The following is a 24584-nucleotide window of genomic DNA, read 5'->3' as shown; positions in this document are numbered from 1 at the left end:
GGAAATGAAGAGGTAGAAACCCACAAATAAGTGAGAAGCATGCACAAACACAAATATACACATGCACGTACAGTGGTCAGACACACATTAAGAGTATGCATGCACAGGAATAAATATCCAGTGTAGACTGTAGACACACATTCATGTGCACACACACATACACACAGCCATTTAAACTAAAGAGTAAATACGCGCTTATCACACTCTGACACAGGTACAAGTCATCCAAATCCCACAGACAAATGGTTCATTTTAACACGGCTCCACATAAACAAGCACTTTATTTGTGGCCTGCTGACTAATTGCAAAAAGCTAATCCGGTGTATGAATGATACGCCATTTTGAGCCGGAATGGATGACTGATGAGAGTGGAGATGTGCCAAATCAACAGAGGAGCCATGAAATGTCTACCCCATTTTGGGTCGAGACAAACATTAAGAGCTGGCACTGTGCTAAGACAGCTGTGTTTATTACAGCCTAAATGAGAGTTCAAAAGGAGTAGACATCCTACATTTCATGTTCTAAATGGTTAACTTTACTCTCATGGAATTTACAGTAAATGCCTGGTAGCTGTAGAAACTTCATAGATATGATAAACTGTGATTCAATCAATCAATCACATTTATTTATAAAGCCCTTCTTACATCAGCAGTTGTCACAAAGTGCTTATACAGAAACCCAGCGTAAAACTCCAAAGAGCAAGCAATGCAGATTGTGTCCAGGTGCAAGGTACAGTCAACTGTGTTTCCCTTACCTGATACACTGCGGTCCTTGGGATCCCTCTGGAGTTTGACTCTGGTGTGAGGAAAGGGGTAGTACACACCCTTCCCCTGAGAGACACATACAGGAAACTACATAAGTGTTTTATAGGCTATTACACCCCAACAGATAGCTGCAGTTACTGATACAAATGCATGCTTGAAAATGTCTCCACAATTATGTACTCATTAATATGTATGTAATTAGTGTTGGTTATTTCTGCATGAATGAATAAACAGTAAAGCATTGTGTTAAAAGTCTGTGTGCATATGGGCATTTCTTAACTTCATGACTTGTGCCGTGTGTGGGAGCGTGCGTGTCACCTGTCTCCTGTCCGGCCCTTGTCCGTTCTCTGGTCGTCCATCTCGTGGTTTGTCAAACCAGTCCGTCTCCTCTCGCCGTAGGTGGTAAGCTTCAGGGACAAATAGGCCATGGTCACTAACCCTGTCAATCAGTCCCTTCTAACCTATCAGTCAGGACAAGCTCTCTCATTGGTTGGAAAAGGATTGCATGCTTGAGAGGGGACGGGTGATTGTAGAAACAGAAAGGAAGAGAAAGAGGCCTCCAAGAAAGGTAAACATTTAATAATTTAGGGCTTTTCAAGATATCATTTACAAGCAGCTAAATTATGATACTTTCCTGTTGAAATATTTCACGCCAGGGGTAACTTTAACTTATCTCATGCAGATGTAATTTATCAGCATTAATGTTTTGCATGTTTTTGGTGTCATGTTTTTCACACTATCATGCCAACCTGACCCATGCTCTTTTTAGTTAATATGGCACAGTATAGGGTTAGTCCGTTTTCTTTCCATAGTTTATCACAACTGGCACCAGTTACTGTACAGTATGTAACCATGGTAACAGTCTGACATTTAGGCAAGTCTAGCTCACTTTTAGAATGCTGGAAAATGTGAAAATAACTGTATGGTTCTGTATCTTTAGATCAGCATTGACAAACTGCAGGTTTGAATTTCCGATTGGTGTAAAGCGACCTCCCTGACTCATTGTACGCTCATCAATATGGAACAGACTGTACACAGAAGCCAGCTAACATATGTTGAATGCTTCACACTCTACCAACATTGAGTCATATTGGAAATACATGTTGACGTCTGGAATGGTTAAGATGTTGGCGTATGGATAGCTGACAGGTAGGGGGTTGGGGAGGAGAATGGAACTAATGGTTAAGGTGAAGTTAAGGTTATGGTTTGGTCTACATGTTGGCTTATGGATGATTGACAGGTAGGGGGCAGGGGAGGAGAATGGAACTAATATCGTTAAGGTTCGGTTAAGGTTTTGGTTAAGGTATGGTCTACATATTGGCTTATGGATGATTGACAGGTAGGGGGCAGGGCCGGGGTAGGAAAATGGAACTAATACAACTAATACTCTACCGTTTGGGATATTCTCATGTGATTGTCGGGGATCATCTCTGTTCAGTGCCAGCAGGGAGTCACTTAGGGCTGTAACCAAGGCAAATCGATAAACATGGTGTTTTCTGCCCCATATGACATCATATACAGAGAGGGAAAAAAGTATTTGATCCCCTGCTGATTTTGTACGTTTGCCCACTGACAAAGAAATGATCAGTCTATACATTTAATGGTAGGTTTATTTGAACAGTGAGAGACAGAATAAGAACAAAAAAATCCAGAAGAACGCATGTCAAAAATGTTATAAATTGATTTGCATTTTAATGAGGGAAATAAGTATTTGACCCCCTCTCAATCAGAAAGATTTCTGTCTCCCAGATGTCTTTTATACAGGTAATGAGCTGAGATGAGGAGCACACTCTTAAAGGGAGTGCTCCTAATCTCAGCTTGTCACCTGTATAAAAGACGCCTGTCCACAGAAGCAATCAATCAATCAGATTCCAAACTCTCCACCATGTCCAAGACCAAAGAGCTCTCCAAGGATGTCAGGGACAAGATTGTAGACCTACACAAGGCTGGAATGGGCTACAAGACCATCGCCAAGCAGCTTGGTGAGAAGGTGACAACAGTTGGTGCGATTATTCGCAAATGGAAGAAACACAAAAGAACTGTCAATCTCCCTCGGCCTGGGGCTCCATGCAAGATCTCACTTCATGGAGGTGCAATGATCATGAGAACGGTGAGGAATCAGCCGAGAACTACACGGGAGGATCTTGTCAATGATCTCAAGGCAGCTGGGACCATAGTCACCAAGAAAACAATTGGTAACACACTAAGCCGTGAAGGACTGAAATCCTGCAGCGCCCACAAGGTCCCCCTGCTCAAGAAAGCACATATACAGGCCCGTCTGAAGTTTGCCAATGAACATCTGAATGATTCAGAGGAGAACTGGGTGAAAGTGTTGTGGTCAGATGAGACCAAAATCGAGCTCTTTGGCATCAACTCAACTCGCCGTATTTGGAGGAGGAGGAATGCTGCCTATGACCCCAAGAACACCATCCCCACCATCAAACATGGAGGTGGAAACATTATGCTTTGGGGGTGTTTTTCTGCTAAGGGGACAGGACAACTTCACCGCATCAAAGGGACGATGGACGGCGCCATGTACCATCAAATCTTGGGTGAGAACCTCCTTCCTTCAGCCAGGGCATTGAAAATGGGTCGTGGATGGGTATTCCAGCATGACAATAACCCAAAACACACGGCCAAAGCAACAAAGGAGTGGCTCAAGAAGAAGCACATTAAGGTCCTGGAGTGGCCTAGCCAGTCTCCAGACCTTAATCCCATAGAAAATCTGTGGAGGGAGCTGAAGGTTCGAGTACCAAACGTCAGGCTCGAAACCTTAATGACTTGGAGAAGATCTGCAAAGAGGAGTGGGACAAAATCCCTCCTGAGATGTGTGCAAACCTGGTGGCCAACTACAAGAAACGTCTGACCTCTGTGATTGCCAACAAGGGTTTTGCCCTAAGTACTAAGTCATGTTTTGCATAAAATGTAAATCAATTTATAACATTTTTGACATGCGTTTTTCTGGATTATTTTGTTGTTATTCTGTCTCTCACTGTTCAAATAAACATACCATTAAAATTATAGACTGATCATGTCTTTGTCAGTGGGCAAACGTACAAAATCAGCAGGGGATCAACTACTTTTTTCCCTCACTGTAGGTCAAAGGGTCAAGTTCTACACACTTATTATGGGATAGGGTTATAGGAACTAGGGGGTTTATTTCTGAGTGGATGGTCCTGTCATGACAAGTGTAGTTTTTATTGCTGTTGATATTTATATGAAATCAAGTAAACAGTGTTGTGAAGGGGATCATTTTAAAATAGACATGGTTGTCAGCAGGATAGAGAGAGAGACATAATAGAGAGAGAATAGAGAAAACTGTTTGCATTTTGTTGGAGCACAAAAGACCCTGATAAAGATGTTAAGCGATATCACAGAATCAGGAAGAGCTTTGTTCATGCTACAATAAACATTATATTCCCCATGCAACATGTACAACACAAAGGTATGACACCCATGCACATATTCAGACAAAGACATGCAAATGAAATTATAGTTTTTGATTTATTATAGATTAACGGAACATGCATTAACATAACATGCATTGGAAAACCCTTAGAGATGGACATGAAAGAAAGTGAGAAAGAATTATAGAAATTGTCAAGTGTATTTCATCCAAATAAGACATACTGCACTGATGCAATGCTAATATTGTATGTACCTAACTACCACAACAAAATACATTTAAACCTTCCAACAGGTCTGTAATAGCCTATCGTAGTCTAAATACACAACGTGCAGTGTTCACACAGATACACATTCCTATGATGTATCATATTTTGTCCTCAATTGAATTACTGAATTGTATATAAACATCAAATATCTGAAGGACAAAGCAATAAACACATTTTGCTACCCTTAGGCACTTTTCAATATATCACCTCAGAGAAAGCGAGGCTCTTTTCTCATTTCCCTGCACAATCTGACCTGAGCTTTCAAGTAGAGGGATTATTCTACTATTCTACTCCGAACACCTGTGCGTTAGATAAACAAGCAAGTTGTGAAATACTACGGAAGTCCTCCAGGACTTAAAGCACAAAACCATATTTTCAAGTATGTCAGTTATAGACCACAAATGACAGCATTTAGCAAACAAAACTGCTGATCAGTTTCAGAGAGAGAATGCTATTGGAGGAAGGATACCTTCTACATACAGTATCTATAAGTGATAGACAGTATAGGGTACCATGCATAGAGCTTAAATAGGAAAATATATATTATATAATGATATATTCCAACGCAGACACAATCACATGCATTTAGAGACCAAAAAAGAGCCAAATTAGGGATTAAACATCAAAGGACATCAACACAGACAAACACATAATATAGTAATTACATTCAGTAAAGTCAACTTGAAACTTGCATTGAGACCAATACATAAAATCAAAGGAAGAGGGAATGAATACATTCAGAATAGACAATAGATGAATAAACCAATAAAGACACAGATAAGACATGAGCAAAGTTAAAAGTCATGGGTGGTGCATGTGGGTGGTATATGTGGGTGGTATATTGGGTGCATGCAAGCAGAGTCAGTTTGAAATAGGAAGAACACAGTTCTGAACTGATGCTGTTGTCGTTTACCTTCACCGTCCGACATGGTACCCTGGTGGTCATCCATCAAGACGTAGCCCCGCCCCCTCGTTGGCTCCTCCCTCAGGTGCTGCTGCTGCTGGGAGTCCTGCAGGGAGAGGCACGAACCAAATTGGTCCCGCGAGTCGGCCGAGATGGGCGGCAGGGGCCCCGCCGATGCCCGCGCCATGCCCATAGGTTGGCCCACAGGACTCAACGGGCTCTCCTCCTCAGAGTTCTGCGCCACAATGGGGATGCGCCCCCGGCCACCCTGCACGATGGGCAGGCTGGTGGGCTTGGCACGCCCTGAGGGCGTCTGGTAGCTGTCTGAGGCAGCCTCTCCGTCCCCCTTGAGCCTCAGCGAGGAACTGGAGGGGTCCCGCTTGATTGAGAGATCCAGGCCATAGACAGAGTTGGGCCTGGAAGAGGGCCGTGAGCGGCTGCCACTGGGGTAGGAGGTCGAGTCCAAGGCCAGGCTCTGGCCGAAGTTGAGCGAGCCGGCCAGGTTGGCGCCCAACGTGGAGCCCAGGTACTTCTGCTGCTCGGCTATGTTCTTGCGTAGTCCAAAGGTGATCTCGTCCTGGAGGAGCCGGCTGGATCTGGGAGAGGCGCTAACATTACTGGACCCTAAATAGCTGGTATAGTCTGTCTCCAGACCCCTGCCGTCTTGCATGGAGGAGTACTTGGAGACTTTGGGGTCGGTCAGCGGGGCTTTGTGCTTCTGGTACAGCATGGACGCCGGGAGCTGCTTGGCTGCCTGCTTCTCCAGGGTCAGCCGGCTGATGCTGTATTTCTCCGCCTTGGGGTAGTGTCTTTGGGAGTAGCTCTGGGAGGAGGAGACACCCGTGCTGGGAGTGCTGTAGTAGTTGTGGGAGAGACCCGTCAGCGGGTCCAGGCTTTCTGTTCCCCCTGTGCTCCTCCGGAACTCCTGCTTCAGCTGCTGCTTGAGGAGCTTCAGCTCGTAGGGGTCGTCCATGGAGTCCTCGTCGTCTGGAGTCTTTCCGTACCCGGAGTGCAGCCTTGAGCTGGAGCCCAGGTATTCTGTGGTCAGGTCGGCTGCACTTCTCCGCAACAGCCTCTCTGCCTTAGCCAGCTCCTTCTCGGCCTGGGCGTAGCTGGATGAAGCCAGACTCGTGGAGCTCTTGGCCAGCTCTGCCGCATCTTCTAGGAGGACGTAGCTTCGTGGAGCGTGGTGGTGGTGCTCCACATCTCCATAGAAGGAGTCGGCCGACACATTGGACATGGGGCTGCCAGCCATACTGCCCCCCACCTCCAGGGCCCGGAGGTCCAAGTGGTTACCGTACTTGTCGTACCTGACCCCTCCCATGTAGGCGGAAGACACTGGGTCGGGCTGCCGGCTGATGACTTCATACTTGGACGACGCGTCCAACTCTTGGAGCAGGGCCGCCTGCCTGGCTGCCTTCTGCTGGAGTAGGAGCATCTGGTGGTAGCTCTGCTGCTGGGAGCTAGACAGGGAGGGGACTGAGGAGTAGATAGACTGAGACTGGTAGGACTGGGGGGACTGGTAGAGGGATTGTTGTTGGTACAGCGTCTGGCTCAGGGGGTACTGGTACTGGGAGTACTTGCCGTACTGGGCCTCGTGTGTGGTCTGTGGTGGCACAAAGTCATCCAGCTCTGACTGGGGTGCCGTCCTGGGGCGCTCCAACCCGTGACCTGCCATCTCTTCATCTTCCCCACTGCCGCGGCCGCTCCGTGTCTCCCGGATATTGCTGACCTCGCTGTCTGACATGTAGTCGCGGTCCTCGGCCACGCTCTGCAGGTAGGCCCGCTCCCTCTTCTCCCGCTCCTTAAGGAGGGCGTCTTTCCTGTGGTTGATGCCCATCTCCAGGTAGCGTAGCTTGGCGTCGATCTCCTTCTCCTCCTCGTCCAGCTCTGCCTGCTTGTGGCGGAGCTTGGATGACTCACGCTCCACCATGTCCAGCTCACGGTCGATATCCTGCAGGATCTTGGCCCTCGCCATGTTGGTGTTGCGGCACATGCGACGGCGGGCCGAGCCAGTGCTGTAGGACGTCTGTCCGGTGGCTGTTGCCTCCTCCTCCGAGGGCGGGTTGGGCAGGGTCCTCTTCACCTTCTTGCCAGTGCCAGTTGGGGTGCTGCCCGACGAGCTTTTGCCCTGGGGGAGAAAACCAAACCAAACAAATAGTTATAAAAAACGACAATAAATAGCTTTGCTTCTATATTTAATGATTTATACTCAAACGTCACATTGTGATTTCACACTGAATGGTTACAGCATCTGAATGATGACTTGGTCTAAACCTTTACTACATGGACTAAATTAACCGGAAAGAAGTGTTAAATCTTACATGATTTCAATTATCTGATTAAATTAATGGATGACTAAAATAGAAGAGGATCTCTATCCCAGTGTCTCTGTGTCCCGATTACAATCAAGCACGGACAAAAATTTGGTGTCCTCAGAGTGAGGGAAAGCTTATTGAGAAACACAGCATATCAATTGCTGGTGAGTTTCACAGGAAGATACTGTAGGTGCTCCTGGCCGTAAATGTTCCTCACACCTTAAGAGCAGCCTCAAAATATGTAATTTATTCACATTAAAGCTCTATGGATCTGTGGCATATCAATATTTTCCTACAAGCTTTTTGTCCATCCCTTGTAAGTACAGTATGAGGAGCTCTGTGGTGTATCACTCAGGCAAAAAACGTATTTAAATACCCCGGGAGAGAGCCAGAGGCAAAATGAGAGGCTTGATTAAGTATGCATAAGGCTTGGCTGGTATACCATATATATCTGGATACCGCGCCCAAACCTAGTATGCATAACCTAAGTATATATCTTAACTTAATCATCTTTCATTACATTTTGAGTATGTCTGCAATCGGTCCCATGGAAACAAGTTTAAAAAAAATAATGGCTATGAACACACTTCTATACTTGCAGTGTTTATGAAATGTAAATGTTATGTTTTAATACAACTAGTAGTTAATAAACGAATAGCTGTAACCATTGGACTAAATAATTTGCATTACCTCAAATATGTCCTGATCTAGTTAGTCTGGTTTGAAAGAAAGAATGTGGGATATCTACCAAGTACGCTACCAGTCCCAAAACACATTGAAGAGGCACTGTGCAATGACTCAATGTCCGAAATATGAAAAATGGAAACTCTTCTAGAAAATTCCCTCCAGTCTTGCAGGCTTTGCCTTCAAACTAAAATGCCAATATAAATATATCAGCTTTAGTGCAGCAATGCCTTTGAAAGGGCATTCTATGAGAGGCTCATATGAATTTAGACAGCAAACTCGCCAAATGAATAGCAAGCCGGGGGCTACATTAGATGAGTGTGAGAGAAACAGAACTGAAATAAGACATCATTTTCAGGGCAATAATGGAGTATTGTTATGACAAAAAGTGCAACCTGGAAATGCATCCAAATCTGGTTTCAAAACAGAACAATATCATGGATTATGCTCTAGTTTGTTTTTCTAATGTCACAGTGTAACATGCTTAGAAAAACTCCAACTCTAGTGGCAACACAAGGCCTTAATATAAAATTACAAAATAAACCCAATTATGTATAAATAATAATATGCAAGTGTTAGCGCCCTTTTGTACCTTTTCTCCTTGGGGTGAGAAAACTGACCTTTGTATAAAGCCTGCATGCCTAATGGAGAAACTCTATGCCCACTTAAATAGAACATATCACAATTGCAAACAATGATTGAACCAATACTCACGGAGTAACTGTCGCCATACTGGAAACTGGATGATGCCCTCTCCTCTCCAGTTGGACTCATGGGCTTGGGGTCGGACATGGATCTCTGCATGGCCTTAGGTGCCTTGGGGCTGCCGGCTGGAGAGACTTTGGTCGGTTCAGTACTCCCTCTTATTCTCTGTGGGCTTGTATCACCCAGTGATTTCTCATAGGACACAAACTCAAGGGATTTGCTCGGGGATATGCAGGGGGATATGGGGGAGTAGAGGACATTGGGGGATTTGGGCGGGGCCTGAAGGCAGGAGGGGTTAGCTCTGAGGTGGCCAGACTGTTCTATCTCCAAGGGCATGGGCCGTCTCTTGTCTCCCCTATGTGGACTTTCCGAGTCAGAGAGCTCCATCCTGGCATCCATTCTTACGTTCCCTGCAGAGTCTGTCTGTATGGAGATCTCAGAGTGAGCCTGAATGGACATATCGGAGGTCTGTCCACCTCTGTCCCCCCTGGACGTGCGAGGCCTGCTACGTCTGGCCCGAGCAGGCTCCCACTCCTCCTGGTCCTCATCGTCCGTCTGCACGCAGCTGTCTACGCTCTTCTTGGCTGTGCTTCTCTTCTTCCTCCCCGCCATATAGGCTTTATCGACAACAGTGTCCTCGTCGTCCGTCTGACACCCACTATCCATGATTTTCCGGGCCAGCTCGGTGCCGTCCGGCCCCAGGACGACAGCCTCCTGCTGGCCGTGCCCCAGCAACATCTCCCCCGGATACATCTTCCGGAACTTCTGCTCCTCCAGCTGCGCTCGGAGCTGCTCCTGGAGCCTCTGGATCTGCTCTAACTGCTGCTGCTGCTGGGCATAGGTCTCCTTCTGCATCATGAGGTGGGCCTGGCGCTCATCCTCCTGTTGGCACAGGATGGCCTGCTTCATGGACTGCAGCTCCTCCAGCTCCTTCTGCACCAGCATCTGTTCCTGCTCGCGGAAGCGCTGGATCTCCTGACGCTCCCACTCCAGTTCTTCAGCCAACCGCTGCTGCTTGAGCTTCTCCATCTCCAGAATATCACGCTGCATCTGGTACTGGCCCTCCCCGGGCACACAGGGCGAGGACAGGGCCTCCAGTGAGGCGGCAATAGCCTCCAGGGACGCGTCCGTGTACGAGTCCAGTCTTTCCAGGGCCAGGTTGGCCGTTTTGCTGGTGAGGGCCGCGGAGGTGGATATGCCATCTTTGGAGAGCTCCAGGTTGAGGGGGACGTCCCCTTGATCGTCTGCGGAGGTGGTAGTGATGAAGCTGTGGGACCGAGTCATGGGCTGGTTCTGGAGAGTGGACAGGGATGGCATGGTGTCACTGGTGTGCATGCCCGCCAACAGGGAGTTGTAGGTGGTGCTGAATATGGAGCCAGGTTGTGTGGTGATGGCGTAGGTGGATGGGATTGGTGCTGAGACTGAAGAGTACACCACCCCATTGGAGGATCTCAGGACACTGCTCGTGCCAAAGTGTGTCCCAACAGCCCCTGTGACTCTGGTTTGGGAATATGGGGGGATTATCATTTCAGAATATAACCCTGAGCCTTTGGTGGAGAAGTCCAAAGCTACACCTGTTGGGGGAAAAAATCTATTGAGTCCACAAAAACAGGTAACTTTAGTGGGGAAACCTCATACAGAAAGCCATGCATCCAAAGCCATGCTCAATCCAAAGAAATAAAAAAGCAACATAAAAAATTTAAAAACCTCCAGTCTTGCCAGAACAAACAGCATGCAAGCACAGGCATCTGTGTACCAAAAATGATCATAAAGGTAGAACGAAAAAATAAGGGAAAATAAAATGTCCATGCAAAGCACTTATGAAAAAACAAAAATAAGTGAACTAAACAACAAAAAAAACATCATCCATGAATAAGCAGAGGCATCTCAAAGTGACATTTCAGCGAGAGGTCGGCGATGTCACTGCACAAACCTGCATCAGATGTCTTGGAGGATGTCAGGTCTACTGCACCCTCTGTGGTGCCATTGAAATTGTAACTGTTCTTGCTCTTGTAGAGGAAAAGCCCGGCCTCAGACAGATTGGTATCGGACATGGAGGGTTTGATCCCACCGAAGCCCCTCATGCTGTAGGGCGAGCGGTCGTACTGGTAGTGGTCGTCTCGGTAGCCAAAGCGGTCTTCGGGCAATGGAGTAGTGGGCTGTTGGGTGGTGCAGCTACCTGCAAACGGCAGCTTGTAGACAACATCACAGCAGACGGTTCTTCTCCCGGCCGTTAGGTCCACGGGTTTCCCATCCTCCTCTGTGATCACAACCGTGACCACTTCTGTGGAGGAAGTGTCGACCGAAACCACAGTGTTGAAGGGTTTGGCTGTGCTAAGGTCCACCGCACCTGCTACTGTCGGTGCCCCGCTGCTCAGACCATTAGCCACACACCCTGGGGCAGAGGTAGGGGCGATGGTGACAGGTGGCTGGAATGTCCCTAAGCCTGTGCCAGGACCTACAGAAAGGTTAATGGGGATCTCAGCATTGTTGCTGGTTGTGGGCTGTGCATCTATGGGGCGATAGACGATCTGACAAACAGGCTCGAAGGCTTTGTTTGTGGTTGTAAGCTGAAGGGGCACAGAGGGGACTTGGGATATGTTGGTATTTTCGTAACTTTGTATGGTGGCAGCACATGTAACTATGGTGATGCTGTCAGTCACTATGGAAACACTGGATGACTCAATGCTGAGATTGACCACTGGGGACTGCACTGCGCTTGTCTGACGACCGTTGATGTCTGTGGCCAAGGACTGGCGTCTAACATCTGAGGAAGACAGATCCACCACTTTCATGGCCGATTCTGAATTCACCTTCATGGTACGAAGGTCTACTACCTCCCCCAGCTGGTAGCCCTGTGTACTCTGTGTCTGTTGTGGTTTAGGTTTCTCCAGTGAGATTGGGACACCGTTCGCTCTTGGGGCCGGGGGTGGGGGAGGCGACCTCTCGTGTCGGACAGACACCATGGTTCTTTGGACTTCTGTTGTCACAAACTGAGTGACCTGCCCTAACCTGACCTCTGGGGGTGGAGCGGATGCTGAAATAGCCTCGATGACATGACAGGAGCTTGACACAACTTTCTCTGGCCCACATATCTCCTGACTTTCCATAGACTCAGTGATGCGAGTGAACGCCAGGGGCACCCTATTTGTGTGTGGTGGAGGTGGCTGTGGTTGTTTCTGGGGTTGAGGTTGTGGTTGATACAGTGTTTGAGGTTGAGGTGGAGGTTGGGCAAGTCTTGAAGGAGATGCTGGACCAGGACTGGATGGGGCCTGGGTGGTGATCCCTTCCACTGGAGAGCTGGGCTGGGATGGCAGAGTGATAACCACGTAGGTGTCGTATCGATTGCCGTATCGCGGAGAAGTGGGGGATGGGTGACCCGAGGAGTGAACCGAGGAGTGACCGGAGGAGTGACCCGAGGAGTGACCTGAGAAGTGACCTGGCCTGCTTTCAGCTGAGGGGCTCAGATTCAGGGCTATATCAGCATGGCCTGTGTGGAGGGCGGTGGGTCTTGGATATTGGATGTGGGCAGGAGAGCCAGGCTGAGAGACAGGTTTCGGAGCAAGGGGTGGTTTGACATTTTCCCCTGGCCTGTGGCTGTACCCCATTCCAGCGGGGATGGCTGGCTTTGGAGGAACCGGTGGGGGGACGTGAGGTTGTCTTACCGGTGACCCTTGGGCTGTTGTCAAGGCAACAGGTTCTGACCTGATTGTGGCCTGAGGTGGAAGCGGAACAGGGGGTTTTCTGGGGTAAACCGATGGCTTTGGCATGGTGGGAGGGGGCAGTGGAGGGGGTTCAGGAACATCTGCTTTTTCCTGAGACAGAGCTCTGTGCAGGATGGCTGGTTTGGGGGGCACTGGTGGGGCAGTTGAGACTACGCTGGGGACAGTGGGGGTGTACTGAGGGACGGTGGGTAAGGGCGATACACTGGCAACAGCAGGGGCTGAGGACTTCATACTAGACAGGTCCATGACCTCCTGTTGGCTTACGCCCACATGCTGGTCAGCCTGGGAAGTTTCAATGGTCATCTGTGGTTGGTCTGAAGTTATTGATGGGGGGACCTCGCAAGCAACTGATTTGGGCTCTGTTTCTGCAGCAGCTGTTACGGGTGCCTGATCAGCTTTAGGAATGTCTGATGAAGTCTTTGGCTTATCCTTACTGTTGGTCTCACTGGCCTCTTCATCAGCGTCCTCCTCCCCAGAGGAGCACTGTGTAACCCTCAGGTCTGGTATGGGACGCAGAGCCCTTCTGGATTCAGTGCCTTCCAACTCACCACCAGGGGCCGCCCCAGATATATCAGGACCCTGCTGTGTCGGGCTAGTCCCAGGAGTCAGAACTTTCTTCATGAGTTCCTCATACGCAGCCTCAGCATCGAGCAGTGGTTTCCCATCCTTGCCTATAGTAACTGTAACACTTGTGGAGCTGGTTGGCTCAGCGGGTTGCAATACGATCTCTGGTGTGGGTCTTTCCGACACTGACTGTGCTTTTTTCAGTTCCTGCTCCAGCTGCATGAATTTTTTCTTCTTCTCCATCATGTCTTCATAAACTTCATCTGGAGATCTCAGTATTTTGGGCTGAGCTGGCACTGAGATTTTCTCAGGCTCCTGCCGCTGGACTTTCTTTCCATTTCCATCAACAAGGGACTCACATGCATAATCTTCAATCAGCATCCCACCATATAGGGACTCTTTCCCCAGAGGGATGTCCACCTTCTCTTTTGTGGGTGTTTTAGCCTTTAGCATGATCTCTTCATAGGCCTCGTCTGCAGTTTTCAGGGCTCGTTTTTCAGGGCTTTTATTAGCACCTTGATCATCTGTTGGAGAGTAGAGAGAAACAGATGTAGGAAGTTGGTAAACTTTCTGTACTGCTGCAATATTTACCGCATTTATCTCAACTCCCTCAGGTTCTGACTCGATGCTGGGAGAGAAATCCGATAAGGATGATCGCCTGAACTCCTCCATCTCTGCCTCTTGCCTCAGCTCTTCTGTCGGGGAGGCATCTTCAATGGGAGAGAGGTTGCTGGGCGGCGTTTTGGGACGCTCCCGCCGCCTCTGAGCTCGGATCTCCTCTTTGTCCTTCTTCGACTTCTTCCCAGAGCCTTTCTGCTTCTCCTGTTCTCTTAGCAGCTCCTCTTCCTCTCGTAACTCCTCTTCCTCAGAAGAGTCTTCGATGGTGGGTAGACCTTGGCCTTGTTGTCTATGCTTCGCTTTCCTGTGCTGTTTCCCCTCGTCACTGTGCATGCGGCTGGGACTACTGCTGTCACTGTCCTCATCCAAAGAGGACAGGGATGTAGGCGATGTCCCAGGGGTGAAGCTGGATGCGTGCAGGCTGGAGGACCCATCACCCCTGGAGCGATCGTCAGGGGAGTTGGTGAGGCTTTCCATCTCAAGCTCTCCATCATCTGATGTACCCGGTATGCGCACAGGGGTGCTAGTCGTGTTGAGCTCGATGGTTCTGAATTGGCGGACTGCCACGCCTCTATCCGCCGAAGGCTGTTCCCCTTCCTGAGAATCTGAAACTTTGGGTTCCGATCCCTCTTTCCATGCCTCGTCAGCTTTATCCAGTGAGAGTTTCCGCTCATCTTCGTCCTCAGGGCTGATGGTGCTCTTCTTGAGGAGCCGCCTGCCTTTTGAAGTTGCACTTCTCTCCTTCCCCTCCCCTTTCTCCTGCTCCATTCGTTTCCTCTCCTGATCTCGGATCTTTCGCCGGATTAGGTTTTCTTCATCAGACGGCGAAGCATCCTCGTTCTCACTCATCTCCATGATATGTTTACGAATGAAGTCTTCGTCATCCCCTGACATGGGACTATCTTTCCCTAAGCTCTCACTGCTGTCCTCCAACGAGTCACCCCTGATGTCTGTCGGCACCAGCAGCCTTTTCTTTGCTGAGGCGTCCTTCTTCTCTGAGAGTTCTGGGTCATCCTCTGTGCTGGGAGATTCAGGTGAGAGGGGTAGCACCTCAAGTTTGCGTCTGGCCTTGAGTGAGTCGGTTAGTTTGTCCGAATCGTCCTTTGGTTGTGTAGCCTGGGCCCCTAGTATGGGAAGGACAGTGCTCTCAAGCTTGGCAAGGTCTGAGGGGCTGGTGGGACTGCTATGCTTGGCGACTGTGTTTTTTTCTCCAGGCTCTTTCACCGTTGCCTGTAAATGAAAATAATAAAACACAATTATTGTATAATAAATATGTAGATGATAATCATCCAAAATTGATCAAAAACATTACATATTATTGGGAACATTTAAAATGGAGATATGAAGATGTATATACGGAAGACAACTGATGTCTGTAGATTATTTTACATAACTAAAAGGTCTGTAGAAACATTTGTGAATAGAGCCCTTCTGACTTGAATCATCTACTTTTCAGCCACTACTGTTGCTACATACTACAGTCACCTCTCCAACTGCATCCACTTCAGCCTCTATTAACTCTGGAATTTCAGGCATTGACTTCTCTTCATTCAGGGGTTTGTCTTCGTCCTGTTCACCAACTACAGGTACTAGGGTGTCAGGTTCTACTACAGGGGCTGGGGCTACAGACACATTTTCAGACACAGTTTCAGATATTTTAGTCTGCTCTGGTGTTGTTTTGTCTTCTACGCTGCCCTCTCTGGCACTCACAGCTTTCACTTCTGATACTGAAATAGGTTCCTGCTTTTCACTAACTACAGCTGGTGACACAACCACTTTCTTTTTCTCTGGCTGAATGCATTCAGACACAGAGTCTGTCTTTGGAGTTTGCTCGGATTCATCTTCTTTGGGTAACTCATTCTCTTGCACTGCTTTCTCATCACACACAGTAGGAGTTGGCTGCCTACTCTCAGCTATAGACACCTCTTGTTTATTTTCAGCTATGCTGCCAGGCGTTGGAACTTCAGCTTCTTTTCCTTCCTGTGTGGGTTTCTCCTCAGAAACGTTCTCAGGGGCTTGTGGCTCACTAGCAGCAGATGATGGTGACGCTGCCTCTACAGCTTGTTCTGCCTGCTCTGCTTTGACCTTTTCATGCTCGTCAGCTTCAGAAGCTGGGGGAGTAGACTCATCCTGGGCTTTTTCAGCCTTATTATCTGCTGTTGGCTCTGGTTCAACCTTTGTATCCACATATGTCTGATTTTCCTCTTTCTGACCTACACGTTCTGCTCCAGCCTCAGTTTCAGTTGTGTTTTTTTCTACTACTGGTGCTGGAGCTTCTACAGCCTCCTGAGGTGGGATCTGATCAACTTTAGCTAATTGTGGTTCAGGTCCTGGGAGCTGTTCAGGGACTTTCTTCTCAACAGGGGATGGTGAAATTGGCTCCTCTGCTTTGACTGCTGGGCTGGGTTCAACGCCTGTTTCTGACTCTGTCCTTTCTGCATCTCTCTCAGGGCTAACATTTACTGGTTCAGCAGCAGGAGGTGCAGGAGAAGCCTCTGGTACTTTCTTTACTACTGCCTCACTTTCTACAGGCTTCTCCTCAACTTGGGCTGGTGGAATTGGCTCTGCTTCCTTCTCTACAGGCTTCTCCTCAACTTGGGCTGGTGGAATTGGCTCTGCCTCCTTCTCTACAGGCTTCTCCTCAACTTGGGCTGGTGGAATTGGCTCTGCCTCCTTCTCTACATGTTTCTCCTCAACTTGGGCTGGCGGAATTGTCTCTGCCTCCTTCTCTAAAGGCTTCTCCTCAACTTGGGCTGGCAGAATTGGATTTGCCTCTCTCTCTACAGGCTTCTTTTCAACTTGGGCTGGCGAAATTGGCTCTGCCTCCTTCTCTACAGGCTTCTCCTCAACTTGGGCTGGCGGAATTGGCTCTGCCTCCTTCTCTACAGGCTTCTCCTCAACTTGGGCTGGCGGGATTGGCTCTGCCTCCTCCTCTACAGGCTTCTCCTCAACTTGGGCTGGCGGAATTGGCTCTGCCTCTTTCTCTACAGGCTTCTCCTCAACTTGGGCTGGCGGGATTGGCTCTGCCTCCTCCTCTACAGGCTTCTCCTCAACTTGGGCTGGCGGAATTGGCTCTGCCTCTTTCTCTACAGGCTTCTCCTCAACTTGGGCTGGCGGAATTGGCTCTGCCTCCTCCTCTACAGGCTTCTCCTCAACTTGGGCTGGCGGAATTGGCTCTGCCTCCTTCTCTACAGGCTTCTCCTCAACTTGGGCTGGCTGAATTGGCTCTGCCTCCTTCTCTACAGGCTTCTCCTCAACTTGGGCTGGCGGAATTGGCTTTGCCTCCTCTACCGGTTTCTCCTCTACTTTATCAGTAACTAGAGGAGGAGATGGGGCTACAGACTCAACTGCCTCAGTTTGTGGAATGGTCTCTACCTCTTTAGGCTGTTCATTCTCAGCAACTACAGGGGGTGTTTCCTCTACCGCAGAGGGCACCTCCTCTTTTTGTGGAGGCACAGGCTCTGGCTCTGGCTCTGCTGGTTTGGGAGATGCAGGAGCCTCTACCGGCTCAATAGAGGCTTCGGGAGCTGGGGCTGAATTCTCTGCAACCTTAGCTGGTGGAGCATGAGCCACCTCTGGCGTTGCCTCTGGTTCCATCTTAGTCTCCACAGCTGAACTCTCTGCTACTGGACCTGTACCTACTGAAGACACCTCAGTTGGAGGCTGCTCAACAGTAGTTGCTTGAGGCTCTGGCTCTTTAGGTTTCTCCTCCTGCTCAGTGACTGCAGGAGGTGTAGGAGCTGGCTCCTCAGCTTTAGGTGGCTGGCTAGGTTCTACCTCAGTCACTACTGCTTTCCCTTCCTCCTCAGTGACTACAGGAGCTGGCGGTTCAGGCTCTGGTGATTGGTCAGGTTGGACAGTAGTTTCCTGTGTGACCGTTTCAGGTGTTGGAATCACCTCTGGCTCTACCGGCTTAGCTTCCTCTTCAAGAACCTTCTCTGGGATGGGCTCCTCTTTCTCACTACCTGCAGAGGGAGCCGGTGAGCTCTCATTTGCTGTAGACTCACTCTGCACTGTATCTGGGCTTGGAGTTGGCTCGGGTGCTGCCTCAATAGGCTTTACTGACACATTCTCTACAGGGGGAGCAATGACTGGCTCCTCTACAACTGCAGGCTGAAAATCTAATTCTGCCTGAGTAGTGTCAGGTGGTGACTGTTCTTCTGTAACTTTCTCTGCAATACTCTCTGGATGATCCACTGCCGGGGCCTCGACAGTACTCTCCACTATACTCTCTGGCACAGGCTCATCCAGTGTAGTCTCAGATATAGCTTCTATCACTTCAGCCTGCTCTGGGTCTTTCTCCACTGCCGGGGCCTTGACAGCACTCTCCACTACACTCTCTGGCACAGGCTCATCCAGTGTAGTCTCAGATATAGCTTCTATCAATTCAGCCTGTTCTGGGTCTTTCTCCTCTGGGACACTATCAGAGGGAGGGGCGGCATGCTCAGGTGGGATGGGTGTGGCATCTGTGTTTGCAGACGCAGCGTCGGGTGTTTGGGGCGGGGTGTGTTCTGGTACTACCTTGGACATGGGAAGCGGCTGGGTGTCTTCCTTTGCTGCTGCTGCCTCTGCCTGAGTGACTGAGGGGCTCCTTGTTAATGGAGAAGCAGCAGCAGCAGCAGCTGGGGAAGCAAGGACTTTGGCAGGGGAGGCAGGAGGGGTAGGGGTAGGTGTGGATAGTTGCTTCTTCACTGGAGATGGTGGAGGGGGCATATCGTCCAACTGGCCAGAGAGAGCTCTTTGGGTCTGGCAGTTGAGGCATAACCATTCTTTCTGTAAGACAGAAAAACAAAGAAAGTGTTAGTTAGTGTTGACCAAGTAGAAATTGTCACTCACTCTAACGCATAGTTGTCGTGGTGGATGATGAAAATGTTGACTTTAAATGGCAATTACGTTTTATGATCATTGTTAGAAAACTGTACCCACAGTTTCGTAACACTTGGGCTATGCGTAGTCACTGTGACACAGGGCCAATGTAACCTATTCTATTTCAGGCAAGCTTTTTACATTTATGTAACTTAACAGATAGTCCTTTCATAATGCATGGTAATGGTACAGAGGTTTACCAATGCATGTCAGAATGACTCGGGCAGCGGGTACAGACATTCCACAGCAGAGCCAGGGTAAAGCCTGTGTGTGTTTGTGTGTGTCTAGCTTACCGGTCTACACAAAACTGGTTTATACAGTGCATAATAGATAATTAGTCCCGACTGTGAGTGAGGAGGTGCATATGGTTGTCGGAGGATGACACCTAGTGGGTCGCTCCGGAACTGCGACCCACTCCTGTAACAGTTTATACAGTGCATCCATCAGGATGTAAACATATTATGCCCTATGACTTAATGCCACAAGACCACAACCCCAGACCACTGCTCCCCTTAGTCCCATGTCCTAAATGCAGCATGATGTATATTAGGGATGGGTAACTGGAGGCCCGCAGCCCCCCTTTTGAAGGCCCTTGGATCAATTTCCACAAAAATGTTATTATTATTATTAAACAAAAATTAGGAACTAATTTGGGGTCTCAACTTACTGTTACGAGCTAGAATAGTAGAATACACAATATGCAGTTTCGAAATGGGGTTGTGCATCAGCAGTTTTTCTCTTGTTATGTCAGTCACTGATAGTCAGTCAATTAGCCCATGTCATCAAAACATTTTTAGATTGCTAAGTTAGTTTAGCTGCCAGCTATCTAAACTTGTTATCATGGTCGAATTATCGTCTGGGGGGGCCGCCATTCATTTTGTTAGTCAGTCTCACTCAAATTAGTAGAATTGCATGAAATTAGTTATAAAGTTGCTAAATCTTCTCTACGCCACATGGCAAAATGTATAGAATTGCATGAAATTAACTCAAAATTGTAAAACATTTCTCTCTGCTGTTTTGCTCGCAATATGGTGGTGGGGGGATGGACATGGTTTCCGATTTTTTGTAGCCCCCACCCCCATCAAAGTTGCCCATTCCTGATCTATGTATTACATTCCAACCGCAAGCGAGGCTAGCTCACACCACAGGTCAGTGGAACACTAATGTTCTGACAAGGGCCTTACAGTGGGATGAACTAAAACATCTTATTTAAGACCAATTCAATCTGTCAGTACACCCAGCTCAAAGGCAGGCAATTAAAAGTGTACGTTGAGTAAACGGTTTATCCTGCGTAGTGCGATGACTTCGGCATTGTTTATTCTTCCCGTCCGCCGCTTGGGACCGAGCCGGCCCTCTATCTCTGAAAATAACAATTAGGCATCAGTTAGATAGACAACAAACCGCCACGAATACAGCTGTTCAAATCCTCCGTCTCGGAGGGCCTCTAATTCTGTCCTGTCATGGTTATCTGACTCAAGTCGACAATCACAGCACTAAAGAAGACGTCATTACAGAAGAATGGTTTAGGTGTTGTACCCATTAAGACGGTTTAATATTCGATATCTCGACAATAAATGAGAGAAAGAAACGATGGTAAACATTTGATTCCTAGGGACTTTGGGTCTTACACTGTAGCACACCAGAGAAATGTAAGTAGGTCTAATTATGGAGAGACGTTGTACTGTATGTGTATTGGTAAAATAACACATCCACACCATACATCCGCACACCATACACGCACGCCATACATCATACATCCGCACACCATACATCATACACACACACCATACATCCGCACACCATACATACAATTGAAGTCGGAAGTTTACATACACATACAAGTTAAACAATTTAAAGGCAATGCTACCAAATACTAATTGAGTGTATGTAAACTTCTGACCCACTGGGAATGTGATGAAAGAAATAAAAGCTGAAATAAATAATTCTCTGTACTATTATTCTGACATTTCACATTCTTAAAATAAAGTGGTGATGCTAACTGACCTAAGACAGGGAATTTTTACTAGGATTAAATATCAGGAATTGTGAAAAATTGAGTTTAAATGTGTTTGGCTAAGGTGTATGTAAACTTCCGACTTCAACTGTACATATTCTCTCTTTCTCTCTTGGGTCTAGTCTGCATTGGTCTAGCCACCCCTCCAGTCTCCGCTTCAAGTAAACACCCTATTTCCAGCATATCCGTTTTGTGTGGCTCCCCAGGCCAGTGACGTGGGTGTGTGCCCTCCTGTGCCCGGCTTAAATGCGGGGCTTATGCTAAATCCATCCCAGAGCTGGGCCCCACGCGGATGGCGTGGGGCCTGCTAAACCACCCAGCAAACCCAGGGGTAGGCAGGCATCTCCCGGGGAGAGAATCAGCCAGGGCAGGGTAAATCAGCCATGAACCACTGTGTCCCTCACACAGAGACGGGCAGGGCTACGGCCATACGGGCAGACACACACACAGGCCACAGAAAGGGAAGGACAGGAGAGCTAGACCTGCCCTGTTTTCAATGGTTGCCTCATAACGTTCTCAATGTTAAATGGTTGGCATAAAGTTTAGAATGGCATTTTGTTATCATATGATTAAAAATGAGCGTGTGTGTAAAAAAAAAGGAGCGAGGGAGAAGGGGAGAGGAAGGGAGAGACAGAGTGAGGAGATAGAGAGCGAGAAAGGGAAGAAACAGAGAGCTGTATGATTTCAACTTAATTATTAATGATTTCATTAATAATATCATAATACACCCCCATAGCCATTCCAACCCTGTGTAGAGGTCCCTCTCCCTATAATCCAGGGTGCCGTTCCGCCCCCACAGGGTGCAGCTTGACTGCTCTATCCATTTACATCACAGAGAGCAGCTCGAGAGGCAGAGAGATGGTTCCAGATAGCCACTGATAGGGAATAATGAGAGACAGAGCCAGCCAGCCAGTCAGCCACAAGATATGTCTCTTCGGCTTCTAACCACTTTTACCCTTGTCATCACTGACGTTATCAGAAATCTGCAGCCTACGGTCCCTGAATATCATCCATCTGCCAAAATACAGTCTAAGGACCCTGGATATCATCCATCCACCAGATCACCGCCATAAAAAGCATCCTGTCTCTCTATCTCTGTATTTGTCAAATACACACGTGCACACCCACACACACCAAAACACACCCTGTCTCTCGCTCTCTCTCACACACACACACACAGTGATCCACACACAGACACAGTGATCCACACACAGACACACTTGAAGTGTCATTAAGAGCCCATTCTGGCCCAGCGCCTCATTAAGATAAGGGACACGATGAGTCATGTCACAGAGTGGTTGTGTGTGTCTGTGTGTGTCTGTGTGTGTCTGTGTTTGTCTGTGTGTGTCTGTGTGTGTCTGTGTGTGCCAATAATTGGGCATCGTAGCCGCAATGGGGGATGTATAATCAGCAGTATCCTCACATTTGTGTGGCTGTGTGGCTATATGGCTGTATGGCTAATTGGCTGTATGGCTTTATGACTGTATGGGTTTATGGCTGTATGTGGGATCCTCCCTCTCATATACATCCCTGTGGGCTGTGAATAAGCCATGCTGCTGTTTGCTCAGCACACACATACGGTATAGTAGCCATACAGTGATATTTCCCCCAAACGGAGCTGGGTATAACATACTATAGACAGAAAGATAGTAAAAGGAGCAGCATGACAGTGTGGGAGCCTTTCCTTTCTTTATTAGAACTATACAACCATTATACAACCCTGACTTTACAAAAGAGTTGCTTAAAACGTTCAAGGACACTACAAACTACTAAACTACCTCAAGTCTCAAGACATTAGCATAAAAAGTCGGAGATGATTAAGCAAAATCGGCAAATCTGATAATCAGATGAGTCTATCCTCCGTGTTGGGTCATTGGTTCCCCCTCTCAGGGGAGGTAAGCGACGCGAAGGTTGGAGCGATATCCTTTGATTACAGAGGAGAATCCTGCATGGGTTTTACCTCCTAAACTTGGTCAGGTCTGGCATGAGAATTACAATGGGTGGAGGAGGGAGGGAGGGAGGGAGGGAGGGAGGGAGGGAGGGAGGGAGGGAGGGAGATATTTGAGGTGACTTCACCCGGTGCAGCTAGCAAATAAGCTAGTCAGTATTAGTGTTTTTTATACTATTTTAATTGGGAGGCTTCTGATATGAAATAATTTCCCCCATAAATACGGATATAAATGTAGTGATTTAACCTGCTTTTAAATGGGCCAAACCCGGTCTCTGGTGATGGAACCATCACACTTTAACCAACTAGGCCATCAAAATAATTTTGTTCAACTGTGCACCATGCTCTCATAGAAACTACACTGCCATTTCTCTGATTAGGTTGTCTTGATAGAAGGTTAAATCCTTAGAAACCTGCCCAGTGTTGAGAGCATATTGTTTGACGTACTGTACAGTAGACCAACATAGCTACAGTACTGTAGCAGGTGTCAACGCTGTGTGGGCTAGAAAGCCTTGTTAGTGCGTAGGTCAAGTAAGAAGTTGAGGTGTTCATTAGAATTCTCTCTAATCTGCTATTGACAACTTTACTTCAGAGTTTCCTGTCATCCAACACAGAATGTCCAATAAAATATTCACAACATGGATTCAACCATCCAGCATTACATTCCAAACTGTTCTACTAACCATACAAACACATCCCAAATAAAAACACAACAAATACTCTCTGACACCAACAAATGTGTACCTCAGTATTATCTTTTCCTAGTGATTGACGGGAGTAAAGAGGTGCTGTGGTGTCCCAGGTGGATTGGGTTTGTTTCCCAGGAGGTTGGGGTGTGTCTTAAGCTAAACTGACAGGGGAGGTGAGAGACAGCACTAGAACTTAGTAAAGGAGGAGAAAGGAAAACCCAGGAACATTTGGTAGGTGGCTGTGTCCGTCTGTCTGTCTGAAAAAGTTATTCCGTTTTGCCATCCGTCTACTGAACTGTGAACTTTGTGTTATTTTGTGTGTATCAGCTTTTTGCTTCATCATCTCTTACACAGTGCATTAGGTTGGTTTGCCAGCTGCAGTTAAAATGGGCTTATCAGCTGATGTGTGTGTGGTATCGGGTTTCCCCTAGCGGGTGTGTCTATACAGATGGACAGGTGTGAGATGCCAGCTTGCATGTACTACTGGGGGCAGGGAGAGGGGGATGGAGAGGGGGATCTCCTCTCCTCCTTTCAATTTAAAAGGAGGGATAATTAAGAACCACGACAGCTTGCGTTAATGAGCGGCATTTGGAGTTCGGCTGCTGTTTTTCCTTTTCTGTAGCTCTACGTGATTGACGGACCTGGGATCAAACACCATTCGAAATCATTGCAAATACACTCAACAAAAATATAAACGCAACATGTAAAGTGTTGGTTCCATGTTTCATGAGCTGAAATAAAACATCCCAGAAATGTTCCATTTGAACAAAAAGCTTATTTCTCTGAAATGTTGTGCACAAATTTGTTTACATCCCAAGATAATCCATCCACCTGACAGGAATGGCATATTAAGAAGCTGATTAAACAGCATGATCATTACACAGGTGCACCTTGTGCTGGGGACAATAAAAGGCCACTCTAAAATGTGCAGTTTTGTCACACAACATATTGCCACATATGTCTCAAGTTTTGAGGCAGCGTGCAATTGGGATGCTGACTGCAGGTATGTCCACCAAAGCTGTTGCCAGATAATTTAATGTTCATTTCTCTACCATAAGCCTCCTCCAACGTCGTTTTAGAGAATTTGGCAGTACGTCCAATCGGCGTCACA

The 24584-nt window shown here is 47.7% G+C and overlaps 1 protein-coding gene across 1 annotated transcript in view; it reads right to left on the bottom strand.

Annotated features, from left to right (window-relative positions):
• Positions 1 to 24584, bottom strand: part of LOC121548077 (protein piccolo-like) — a 71134-nt gene that overhangs the window by 21553 nt on the left and 24997 nt on the right. Inside the window, exons 2-7 of the mRNA XM_045213317.1 lie at positions 18478 to 18729; positions 10983 to 15186; positions 9059 to 10623; positions 5352 to 7473; positions 1083 to 1171; positions 755 to 830 (exon numbers count right to left, since the gene is read on the bottom strand). Of these exons, the coding sequence (XP_045069252.1) occupies positions 755 to 830; positions 1083 to 1171; positions 5352 to 7473; positions 9059 to 10623; positions 10983 to 15186; positions 18478 to 18669 (8248 nt within the window). The 5' untranslated portion in view covers positions 18670 to 18729. The remainder of the gene's footprint in view (positions 1 to 754; positions 831 to 1082; positions 1172 to 5351; positions 7474 to 9058; positions 10624 to 10982; positions 15187 to 18477; positions 18730 to 24584) is intronic.

Source organism: Coregonus clupeaformis, unplaced genomic scaffold (assembly GCF_020615455.1).
Source record: "Coregonus clupeaformis isolate EN_2021a unplaced genomic scaffold, ASM2061545v1 scaf0097, whole genome shotgun sequence".
Classification (NCBI taxonomy): Eukaryota; Metazoa; Chordata; class Actinopteri; order Salmoniformes; family Salmonidae; genus Coregonus; species Coregonus clupeaformis.
Note: the sequence above shows the minus strand (reverse complement) of the source record. Positions and strands in the feature narration are given on the sequence as shown.